Source organism: Triticum dicoccoides, chromosome 5A, assembly GCF_002162155.2.
Source record: "Triticum dicoccoides isolate Atlit2015 ecotype Zavitan chromosome 5A, WEW_v2.0, whole genome shotgun sequence".
Taxonomy (NCBI): domain Eukaryota; kingdom Viridiplantae; phylum Streptophyta; class Magnoliopsida; order Poales; family Poaceae; genus Triticum; species Triticum dicoccoides.
This window is the reverse complement of record NC_041388.1, coordinates 96,020,672-96,032,776: the sequence shown is the minus strand read 5'-3', so window position 1 is coordinate 96,032,776 and position 12,105 is coordinate 96,020,672. Positions and strand designations below refer to the sequence as shown.

Genomic DNA, 12,105 nt, shown 5'->3' with positions numbered 1-12,105 from the left:
CTGCTGGTAGGTAGGGCATGCTACTCAGATACCCCTTTTTGCTGTGGATGAGGGAGAGTATCTGCACCATTCTTGATGGACTGACGTTACAATCATGTAGCAGCTTTATGAATTTCTTCTCGAGGGGGGTGAATCATCTGTGGGCGGTCAGATATTTTACCAGGTCAAACTTCTTTATTAGCTCATGGTTGTGCTCGTAAAAATATTCAGTGACCACCCACTGTGCTCCATCTACGTTCAGCTTACACCGGACAGGGCATTCCGTCTTGACAATGATACCTCTCTTTCGTTCCGGAACGTCAGGCGCATCACCTTTGCCCTTCTTGTTTCTTCGTGCCTTGTAGCACCTCATCTCACCTCTGCTGTACTCGTTAGTTTTTTTAATTTTCCTATGGTATTCGGTGTTGACCGCAAACCCATGAAACTTTGCATATGTCTGGTAGAATTCCTTTGCATCTTCAAACGAATCAAATCTCTGCCCAAGATACGGTGGCTAGGGTACCATGATTTCTGATTGCCCACCATCTTCATCCCCTTGTGCTTCGTTATCGGTTTCATCATTCACTTCAGTATCGGCGGCTGTTTCATCTGCTTGAGTGTTGCTTGTGCTGGTGTGCACAGGTGTGCTTGTCGGTATTGCTGGCACGATTGCCATTTCCGACACTGACTTGGCATTGTTTGTGGCATGAGTGTTGGCTGGCTGGTGGAACGCGTCTTTCGTGCGCTCAGAACTCCCCGCAGTAGATGTCCCCGTGCCGCTGTTAATTGTAGTTGAAGGTCCTGCGATAAAAAATCAGGTACAAGCGTAAGATTTTGCTTGAATGTCATGTTTATCGTAACGGAGTACAGCAACTGCATGTGATTTTGCATGACATCATTCACACAGCAAGCCGTGAATCTGCATATGGCCATGCATGACAACTGTGATTATCCAGTAATGGAAGCTACAGTCCAACCACATGGCAACTACCGTTGCCAACACATGGCAACCAACGTCTTTTAGCATCAGAACTTGTAGCATATAGCAATGGCAGATATAGTCCAACACACATGGCAACTACTGTTGCCAACACATGGCAACCAACGTCTTTCAGCATCAGAACTTGCAGCATATAGCAATGACAGATACAGTCCAACATACATGGCAACTACTGTTGCCAACACATGGCGACCAGTATACTACAACATCAAAACTTGTATTCTAGGCTTGAACTCAATACGCAAATGTGAACAATCATGAATGTGGCACACACTCTTATAGCAATTGACAAATCCCGAAGACAATATACGACTCTTTGCACACGACCACTTCGTAGCATTTTTGTTTGTTTTTTCCACCACCACCGTTACAAATCTACTTTTCTTCACATGTTATTCCCCACAAAAGCAAATGCAGTACTGTTTTCTGTTTTCACTTTTTTTACCTTGTTGTGTCGCATGTGCCGATCTTGTGTGGTCTGTCATTCCAATTTGATGTGCTCTATCTGCAATAGCGCTTTCCTGCAACTATGAAGCTTGCCATGAGACATTTGCCGATGTGGTTCCACCGTAACAACCTGCAATCATGGTAGCAGTTGGTCATTGCATGGCAACTGTAGTTTGTTCAACATGGCACATGTAGTGGTCCAACCATGCCACACAGATTTGTTCACACTTGTCATCCACGGTTGTTTAGACATTCCAGTCACATTTTGATTATACATGGCAACTGCAGTTGTCCAGGCATGGCAACTGCAGTTTGTCCAGCCATGGCAACTGCAGCTATCAGATATGTTCCTTTCTCCTAACTCACTGTCCACAACTTCACTTTCATGCACTCATCTGTGTACGACGTTGATGGCAGGTACATGGTTGCCGCCTGATGCCACGTGCTGCATGAAAGTCCTACATTTTTTCCGATATAACTCGTGAGTTGTTTGCCATCCTTGCAAGTTTAATTTCATGTCCACAACAGTAAGTTTCTTTTTCGTATACGTTACCTTGATTTGCCACATTAGCTAGCTGAAGTTGGTTGCTCGTACATTTGTCAGCATTAGCGCCCTGTGACGAAACTTGCCATGCTGCCCCCCTGATTGTGGTTTGGTCATAAGAACCTGCTAAAAATAGATTGTAGGACATAAGTAGAATGACATATTCATCGTCACGAACATGGCAACTGTTTCTTCTTTGTTTATCATGCATCATACCGATGCCCGCGTAGTGCTCTAGTAGTGGCAGCAATGGCCCTGAAGAAATGAGTTGATTGTACTCTGCTGCATCCCAAGGTGGCATTTCCGGCCTTTGAGAAAGCCAAGGATCAGTGTCATCTTCGTGATTCATTCTTCTGCCTTTTCTTTTCTGCCACTGTGTTTTTAGTCACTGCATGAACAAGAAAGCATCAACAATCCGCAAAAAGCGTTCTTGCTGTTTGCACGTAGAAGATAACACGGCAATCTCATAACATTTCTTGCGTAGGCAACCAACACCTCATGGCAAGTAGGACATGCACATTCCATTCTCTTTTCTGAATTCTGGATGCCATCTATCATTTTGAAGCGATGGCAACAGAAATTAAAATATGATGGCAAGCAATAAGATAACATGGTGGCAACTACGGACGACGATAGATGGCAACTGACGTTAGATACAAGTGGCAATTATTTTTCCTCCCTCCCCATGCCAAATTCCTCCTTTCTCTCCCTATTTATAGTGATTCCTACGCACGCTTCATTATCAACTACTCGCATCAAGCCAACCCAGAAGCTTGGCACAAGTCTAGCATAGTATATGGCAGATTTGGCGTATGTTGGTGGGCAAATGCAAAGACACATAAATTCGTGGGGTGTTTGCCCTGATAGCGTGGATCCAGTCGCCATCTTCGTGGGAAAAAATGCAATTTCAGATTTCTGGACAAAAGAAGGTCGAGAAACAGAAGGAGATCGGAGATCCAACTGTTTTAGCTCGTCGTCTTGAGAGGGCGGGGTTGGGGTGGGAGGGGATGGGGGTGGGGTGGGTGGTTAGCGGTGGGAAGGCGCTAGGGATCTGCTCTGGTTGCCATGGCAACTAGAGAAAGAAGGCGGCGGAGGTAGGGGATCGAGAGGTGCGAGACAATAGCGGCAGGGCGGACTGGGGATCGAAAGGAGTCCGGGACGGCTGGCGTGCTGGGTCGTGTGGGCAGCGCGGTCGTTTGGCCCGGACGTGTGGGCGGTTTTGCCACACACCGGACGTGCGGGCTGTGGCTGTGCGCGCCCGGACGCGGTCGTGCGGGCGGGTTCTTCTCCATGCCACACGAGACGTGTGGCACAACCACCCGTACACCACACGTGTGGCAGTTATCGGTGTCAAAAAAAAACAGCGGTTGCGTTTGCAGTTCTCGACGAAATTGGTGTCTTTGCGCCTAAAAAAAGGTTATTTCTTCAACGGCGATAAGCAATGGCAGGGAGGTGGGGATGATCTTACCCAGTTTCAGGCGAAGAGGATGCTGGAGAGCCGGCGGGACTGTGGAGCTCTTGGTCAATACACACGCGCTTGTGCTCGTTACGGAGGGTCTCCGCCTGGATGCGCTTCAGGTATGTATCGGAATCGCCGTCGCCGGCCATCGCGAGGTCGGGGGTGGGCCTACGAGAAAGAGTGGCATGGCCGAAAATGATACGTAGTCGGTCTCTCCCTCTCCCTCGATTTGGGCTGGGCTTTGACGGGTGTTCTTTTACCATCGACTACGTGCCTCCGCAGAACACCCTTCTTTCTTCTGGGAAGCCCCCTATAATTTTCTAAAAATAAATTATCGCCATGTAAGAAGAGAAAAGAAATCGGACATAGTTTTCTATTTATACTAGCAAAAAAAGTCCGTACATTGCAACGGAGAAACAAATACCACACTCCTTTAACCCAATAACCATGAGTCAAGACCCCAATAGGTCCACGTCTTTCCTTTCAACACATGACATCCCATCTATGTTACCACTTATCCTCCTTCCCGCCCTCGTCAATGGTGGCCCCAGTGCTCACACAATCACTACGTGTTTGGATGTTGTCAATCTTAAGGCGTCTCTCTCTCGGCATAAGATAAGAAATCGATTTTTTTTTCCGTGAGATTTTGACAAGGCGTGCATGCGGGGTTATAGATGGTTTCTTTCATCTCTAATTCTGGTTTTGCTAAGGTGTATTTTCAATCTGGATCGTCACCGGCATGAAATAGAGACGGATCATGCGCTATTGATTAAGGTTGCACCCTAAATAGAATTTTTTAAATGGTTAACAGATAAAATAACACCATATTCAGATTATATGCATTTTCTAATCAAATTTTATATGACATGTTAAATTTGGAGCTAGCGTTTAAAAGATATAGAAAATTTTAAAAAGCATTTGATATTTACTGCGGGTTGATTAACCCAATTATCAGGGGTTTCCGACAAAAGAGGAAATCTGACTTAAAACTGACTCGCGGTTGATTACCAGAAACATCAGGTGCTTTTCTGGAAAATAACTTGACGAACCAAGAATACTTATTTTCTTTATTATTACCTTCGTCATGGTTTATTGGTCCCCTTACTATTTTAAATTTTATATATTTTAAAAATTGATGACTCAGAAGGGGAGCCTTGGCGCAGTGGTAAAGCTGCTGCCTTGTGACCAAGAGGTCACGGGTTCAAGTCCTGGAAACAGCCTCTTACAGAAATGTAGGGAAAGGCTGCGTACTATAGACCCAAAGTGGTCGGACCCTTCCCCGGACCCTGCGCAAGCAGGAGCTACATGCACTGGGCTGCCCTTTTTTTTTTTTTTAAATTGATGACTCAATCTTTATTTTTCTAATTATGGTATTATATTATGTAGACTTGAAAAATGTAAGTTCTATAGATTTAAAATTTTGAATTCAGCATCCGTGGTTTGAAACTTAAAAACACAAAATATCAAATTCAAATTTTGAATGTTGTAAGTCCAGAACTGAAACTTAAGAACCGTTTATTTTATTTTATTTCGTATACAGAATTGGAATATTTAAATATCTTACAGACTTGTATTGGGCCACATACACACCAGTTACCAGTAGCACATCGACTGATTCCCCCATCTGAATGTACTGGGGCTTCAGGTAGCCAATACAAGTTTCAAAGCTATGTAAATATCTTAGACACTAGTATTGGGCCACACACAAACCAGCAACCATTAGCAGATCAAACTGATTCCCTGTTTGAAAGTGTTGGGGCTTCAGGAAGCCAGCGTAGTCCTTGGGCAGTTGTCGATGGAGCAAGCCAGGACATCTCGGTAATCCCGCGAAATTGTGAAATGATCATACACATTGCCATCACGGCTTTTCTTGTACTCAAACAGCAAGGATGACTGGTTGAAGGCCGTGAGCTTGGCGAACCCTAAGTCGAAATCCCTGAAGTGACTCCACTGGATATTTGATGTGGTGAATGCTGAATCTGAAATGCTAGCGCCAGCACCACCAACAACCACATGTGTTGTTGCCTTGAACGGGCCACTGTAATGATCCGATGCATCAACGGCGCATTGGCTCTGCAACCAATTAAAGATTGTAACAGGACATATAAGATTGTAACAGACTAACTCTTAAAAATATACTGTACAGGATATGTAAGCTTTATGCCTGTAAACTATAATATTTACAGCAGCATTACCAGCAATAGTACTTACTGGACCTTGTCATTTGAACCAAGTGCAAATGCAATATTCTACAGAAAACTTCAGTCTGGTGCAAATGAAAACTAGGGACATACCTGATAGACTGGACATGTCCTTTCATAGTTATGGACATGACTGTAGAAGGCGAGATCGACCTTGTACTTCTGCCAGAGCTCCTGCAGAGCTTCTCGTCCCATTGGTTCCTCGAATGTGCCCTCTGTCTCATAGTAAGTGCAGGATGAGTACCCAAGAACACGGTGTGCCAGAAAGATGAGCCAGGGCTGCTTCTGCCTGTCGACCGACGACAGGCATTGCTCAATGAACTTGTACTGCTCGGTCCCTGGCCTCCAATCTTCTTCTGTGTTAGCAATGCAGAACCTGAACATGCCATAATCTGTCGCATACCTGAAGAAGGATAGCTGTCTGTCAGTAAATTTCAAGGATTGTACTGTATATCTTAAAAGGAAGACTTATGGCCTCACCGAGTCACAGCATTTACCAGAATTTTGCACGGTTCTCAGCAGGAGTATAGAATACAGTTTGCGCAGGAACACCACATTCTCCACCTGAGTCAAGATTTCCATAGAAAGATCCAGTCCCGGGCCAGTCTCTTTCATGGTTACCACTGAAGAAATGCCCATTCTTGTATTTATGAAACAGTAATACATTTTGATAACAGAGGAAGTTCTGAAATGATATACTAGACTAACCTGCCAATCATGTATGGTACAGTCGATGCAATTGGTTCAATCTGTGAGGTGAACTGATCCCACTGAGACAAGTAGCCATTGGCGTAGCAAATGTCCCCAATGTGAAGCACCATGTCAATGTTTTTTAGGTCTCTAATGATCTGGTTAGTAGTGTTCAGTGAGCCAGGTTGGAAGTCATTGAACTCATTGGAACCATCTGCCTCTGCCTGAAGGAAAAAATGCGAGCACAAAAAATCACTGTAATTCTGATGCAGAAAGAGAATCACCGTAACTGGAAAATGTCTAATTGTTACAAGAAAAATATGAAATAAAACCAAGATGGGCAGGAAATATAATATACCTTTCCCATATCTCCAAATATGACAATTTGTTGCAAGGAATCTTGCCCAGGATAAGGTGATGCTTTAAAGCTATATAACTTGCTCCAGATGTGGGTACCATTTGGTAACCTATGGCCAAGCCTGTAGGTATACCTGAAAATTTTTAAGTAACCATTTCTTAGTAGCTGGATGCATCACAATTTCAAAACAGGTTAAAGTGAAAAGATAGACAACACACTTGGAGTCTGGCCACAGATCCTTCAAGAAACTAGTATGAATGTAACCCGGATGGCGCCAACCAACAGTTCGAGCAGGTGCTCCTACATGTGCAGATTAGAAGTAAGGTGTTTGATTCAAAACAAAAACAAATGACCTCAGAAAACCTTTGAGCAGATTCTCAGTTATGTTGACGGTGTAAATTCTGAACTACGATCATCTCATCTCTTAAGAAGAATAGGGAAATAGTGACATACCGCACATGCTATTTCTGTTGAATGTTAATGTTCCGGCTGGGGAAAGAAACTGAGGCCCGCCTTTAGCACCCCATTCAACAAAAGGAACTGCTTCTTTTATATCGTATCCACTTGTCCAGGTGATTGTCATCTACAATAGTACTAGTACAGTTACCTTAGATAACTGAAGACAGTTATCTTGTATAGCTAGCTTCAATGCTGAATTGAGAATAATAATACGATGCATATTCTCATGAAAAACAGCCACACAATTCAAAACGGTCATTTCGATGGTGAATTTATAGGCAAGCTTACTTCATCCCAAGACTTCCCTTGTGCCAAACGTGGGTAGACAGGTGCCTTTGGGTTCGCAAAGGTGACCATATTTGAGACAGCAATCAGCTTGGGCTGTTACAGGTGAGGACAGGATTGGACATTTTTCAGTCTCAGGAATATGACGAGTATATTTTTGGTTAGATCAGAGTTGTTATTATGTAGAGAAGTTGAGGTAACACAGTATAGCCTTGCCTTCATCAGACCACCAGAAAAGAGTGCAAAAGAGAAGTCTTCCCTCTGGTTGATCAACTGAAGCTTCAAGTTTCCCTTCCCAGACCTGTTATAGCCATCATTCTTGAACTTTGCAAATTGGTACTGCAATGAAGATAGGAAAGGAAAAGATTAATGTTCGAAACGGAAGTATCCCAGAGTCTGAATCCTGGCATAGAACTATATCTGAAGCTCAATTGGCCAAATCGAACAGGAAAAAATAATGCCAACCTTGATAGGTGCTGTGCATAGCACTGGAGGTTGTTGTCTCTCATTTTCAGGCTCGCAGATCGCATCACTAATTTTTTTCAAAAAAGAAACAACAAATCAAATAATACGTAAGATCTTAGGTGCATCTCTGAATGCCTAGGTGGATTGAGATCATGTTACAACAGATTTGCCTCCGCGCAGATATACCAATATTATTACCTGAAATTGGCAGGAGAAAACACACCAATCCAGTCGTCATCAGAGGGATTTGGATGGAAGAACTCTACCTCTACCCATTCGCTGCTCTCGCCCTGCAGGATGGCATCACATCACTGTGAAACTGTTGAACAAGAGTGGTGAGAAGTGGGGCATGCTAACCTTGAGCCCAAGAACCAACGGGGACGCCTTTACATGCACCGAGTCATCGATGGCGAGGGTTGTTCTCTCAACTGCGATCCTCGACAGCGGCTGCTCGCCGCCCGGAAGAGCCGCGGCACAAACAAACAGCCATATGACGACCACCCACAGCCTCATTTCGTCGAGAAGCCTGAACACTCCCAACTAAGACAACAATCGAAGAAGAACAAGAAGAAGAAAAGAGCAAGCATATAGACTGCAACACCTACCTGTAATTTCGAACCATTTCTGGCGATCGCCAGGAGAAGGAGAAGGAGAAAGTATACCAACAAGAGACAGCAGCTTTATTATGATACGAGCATATGCGTGGGTAGTGCAACTTAGTTGAGTGACCGAGTGTGCAGGATTGGAGGAACCGAGGAAGAATGCACAAATATACAGCCAATGATTGAGGTAGGCGTGTAGGCATAGGATACCATCCGTTGCTACCAAGAAGACAAACTGAGATTGAAAAATGGCGTCAAGAAAGACCATAATAGTTGACTGACTCTGTCAGTGTCAGCATTTCCTTTTTTCTTTGCGAGGGCTGTCAATGTCAGTACAGTACTGGTGAAGATTAGTTTGACAGACCTAGAGAAAAGATCATTCGGTAAGGATTAATTGTATTAGAGATAAATGCTTCTTGATCAAATTACCAGGCAAACCCTGAGAGCAAGAACCGTGGCGTCGACGTGGCTCTCTGACGGTCTTCGACAGAGGTTGTTCGCAGCCATGGAGCGCATGAACATGTGCCAAGAAGCATCCATAGCATAGCATGGAACTTGCTCGAACAGGTGGTGGGCGACGGAGGAGGGGAACAGTCACGCCGGTCATCGTTCGCGCGTACACCCGCGCGCCGCTCATGTTCCAGACCCGACGCCGTGCTGTTCGGCCTGGCCTGCGAGCGCGGCGCCGACGGCGCACGCGAACACGCCGGCCTGGAGGATGGTGGCAGCGAGCGGCCGGCTGTTGGGCCGCCCACGGCCGAGCTCGCCCGGGCCAGTCACCTCCCGAGGTGCGAAACGTTTTTCTTTTCTTTTCTCACCGTCCCCACAGGAACAGAGAGCTACCCAATCCTCACCCGCGGCAGAGAAGGCAGCGGCGGCGCGCGTCGAGGTGCAGCCACTCTCCCCTCTCTCTCTCCCCCTCTGTAATCCCTTCTCTATCTCTATGGTACGGCGGCCGGCCGGCGGGTCGCGATAGGTGAGCGACGGTGGCGCGCGTCGAGGGGATGGTCGTGGGCGGGAGGGGAGTGAGACAGTCAGTGGACGGTGAGGGATGGGTGGTGCGCGGGAGCCGGGAGGCGAACTGGCAGATGGCGAGGCGGAAGGCCGGTGCGGCGAGGGTTGGGTCCGGGACGGCGACGGGCAGCCCGTGAATGAGGCAGACGGCGGCGAACTCCGGCGCGGGGGTGAGGTGGCTTATGCTATGGCCGGGGGTGCCATTGGATCGGAATTTCAGTTCTCGACACTGGGCGTGGAGTGGGGCTCTCCTCTGTACTTCTCTGCGCCGGCTCTGACCCCCACCCTCTCTTTCTCTCTTCAGCTAGCACCGAGCGATTCTCCTGGGAGCACCTAGCCGGCCAAGATAACAAGCACAGCAGCCCCGTTTCTCTCCCTCAAAAAGCAGAGGTATAACAAGCACACAGGAACTCCATTGCTGTTGTTTGGTTCTATTCTTTGATCGTTTGACAGTGAGCATGATATATTCTTCTATTCTGTATGTGTATGGATTGTGAGGAATATTTGCTATGTGCATGGACAGTGAGCATGGTTCATCCATTTGATTGTGTTCCCAGCTGAGGCTGCTTGGTCATCTGCTGGAACGGCGCCTGGAAAAATGGCGTCCACCCTTCTCCCGACCTTATTGCCGCCAGTTTCACGTGCCGTCGCCTTCCTCCTCCGAACCCCACCAAAACCCTTCCGCTCTCACCATCCGCTTTTCCGCAGCCTCCCCGCCTCAGCTTCTTCCCCATCAACCCCTCCTACTTACCACTCCCTCGTCACCATGGCCTCCGCGGGTATCCCTGCGCGCCGGGACCTCCTCATGCTTGGCATTGAGACCAGCTGTGATGACACTGCTGCTGCCGTGGTATGCATTGCTCATTTGCTGTCCCATTTCTGTCCAGTCACTTCTATTTGTGGTCGAACCTTCCAGGTTTTATGCTTACGGCATGTCTCTATGATGCTTGGTTGGTTGCAGGTTAGAGGCGATGGGGAGATCCTTAGCCAAGCGATTGCTTCCCAAGTAAGGATTTGCTTTTCAGTTCACATTCTCTCCAGATGTTCCATGTCTAATTCTATTGAGATCAAGAACTTTTGGCAAACATTTGTATCCTTTACATGTTGCTGATCGTACTGTTGTGTGTTTGGAAGTCAGATTTGCTTGTGAAATGGGGCGGTGTCGCTCCTAAGATGGCCGAAGAAGCTCATGCGCTTGCTATTGATCAGGTTTTGTCTTCCTTTAAGAAGATGGATGACCTTAAGTCTAAGATGTTTGTGTTAACTGTCTTATATGTCCTTGTCTTGCAGGTTGTTCAGAAAGCACTCGATGACGCAAATGTGTCAGAGACTGATCTTTCTGCTGTGGCCGTGACCATTGGACCAGGGCTTAGTCTATGCCTTAGAGGTTCCTGTTTTTGCTATTCTGACTTGCTTAAAATAAATATGAATTACTGATGTTTTCCATCGCATGCTACTAAAATAAGGAAATGTCTGTTCGTCAGTTACCAAATTCAACTTTTATCCTCGCAAAAAAAGAAACTTAACTTGTAAGTTTGCACATCGGATACTTTTATCAGTTAGGTTTTAGGCATGGTGACAGTGGTCCGAGCGAGTTAAAGTTAATCAAAGAATCTTGCCATTCACTTAAAGAACTGTTTTGGATAATTTAGTGTTGACTTTCTTGAAGTGACCATTTTGTGTCAAATGTTGTCATATGACCTGGGATGTGCCAGATTTCTAGGATGGATGATGGTGGTGTGTGTGCGAGTATCACAACTCGAAAGCCAATTTTTGCTGCTTCCACGTTTTATATGTATCACACTATCAGTTCAAGGGCTGACTTAAGTTTAATCTGTCACATGTGATCTTCATTTTCTTTCTTTGTGGTACTTAAGCAAAACTGTTTTAGGTGTAGTGCATTTTTATCACTAGCCTGTCGGCCCTTTAGCTTTTTTAGTAATTCCTTCTTACATGCAGACACAGTCATATTAGAACTGTTTTGCTATCCATGTGCCAGAGCCATGAGTTGGTTGCGAGATCTTATGGGTTTCACCACTAGCCTAGCCCAACTTGTTTGGGACTAAAGGCTTTGTTGTTGTTGTTTTGTTGTTGTTTATTGAACTGGCATATTAGATAGGAAGAAGGTATACATTTTTAGTCTGTCAACTTTGTAAATTCTAAATTTGGTCCGTCAACTCTGTAGTCTGTACTTGATAAGTTTGTCCCTCAAATATGTCAAAACCGTCTAGATTCGATCCCTTGCGACACTGAAAGTGGTTTTGACAGTGACTTGGCTGTGGTTTCACACACGTGACAGCGCAGCTAGCAAAAAAATAAAATAGAAAGGGAAATGTTCCTAAAAGTTAATTAAATTAAATATTTTAGAAATTGAAAAAATGTGTAACGTCCATAGATACTGGAAAGCCCCTAGGTTTGGTTTTTTTAAAAGCATTTCTTTTTCTATATTTTTTGCCATCCTTAAAATTCTCAGATTTTTTGGTAACTGAATAGTCTGTTTTCCTGACTTCTGAAATAATATTAAAATAGGTAATCTATTTTTCCTGTTTTTTATTTTTGTTGGCTGACCTTTCGAAAAGAACTTCAATATTTGATTTCCCCC

The 12,105-nt window shown here is 45.2% G+C and overlaps 2 protein-coding genes across 4 annotated transcripts in view; one reads left to right on the top strand and one right to left on the bottom strand.

Annotated features, from left to right (window-relative positions):
- Positions 1–4,923: 4,923 nt before the first annotated feature.
- Positions 4,924–9,071, bottom strand: LOC119299695 (probable inactive purple acid phosphatase 1). Of its 2 annotated transcripts, none has more exons than XM_037576857.1 (14): positions 8,919–9,071; positions 8,493–8,853; positions 8,245–8,413; positions 8,086–8,177; positions 7,888–7,954; positions 7,639–7,761; positions 7,426–7,518; positions 7,132–7,261; positions 6,897–6,978; positions 6,679–6,811; positions 6,339–6,544; positions 6,128–6,253; positions 5,724–6,033; positions 4,924–5,502 (listed from the first exon to the last, which is right to left on the bottom strand). In XM_037576857.1, the coding sequence occupies exons 2-14, from the start codon at positions 8,690–8,692 to the stop codon at positions 5,191–5,193; spliced, it is 2,043 nt and encodes a 680-aa protein (XP_037432754.1). In that variant the 5' UTR covers positions 8,693–8,853; positions 8,919–9,071; the 3' UTR covers positions 4,924–5,190. The 2 variants fall into 2 exon arrangements, with proteins under 2 accessions (XP_037432754.1, XP_037432755.1); XM_037576858.1 differs by having other exon boundaries at positions 8,493–8,809; positions 8,919–9,070.
- A 197-nt stretch (positions 9,072–9,268) lies between these two features.
- LOC119299697 (probable tRNA N6-adenosine threonylcarbamoyltransferase, mitochondrial) overlaps positions 9,269–12,105 on the top strand; it is a 14,409-nt gene continuing 11,572 nt past the window's right edge. The window contains exons 1-6 of one of the 2 annotated variants that reach the window (XM_037576860.1): positions 9,269–9,378; positions 9,808–9,893; positions 10,061–10,353; positions 10,465–10,509; positions 10,638–10,712; positions 10,794–10,890. In XM_037576860.1, the coding sequence (XP_037432757.1) occupies positions 10,102–10,353; positions 10,465–10,509; positions 10,638–10,712; positions 10,794–10,890 (469 nt within the window). In that variant the 5' untranslated portion in view covers positions 9,269–9,378; positions 9,808–9,893; positions 10,061–10,101. Of the gene's footprint in view, positions 9,379–9,807; positions 9,894–10,026; positions 10,354–10,464; positions 10,510–10,637; positions 10,713–10,793; positions 10,891–12,105 lie in introns of both variants that reach the window. The other variant, XM_037576859.1, reaches the window with a different exon arrangement.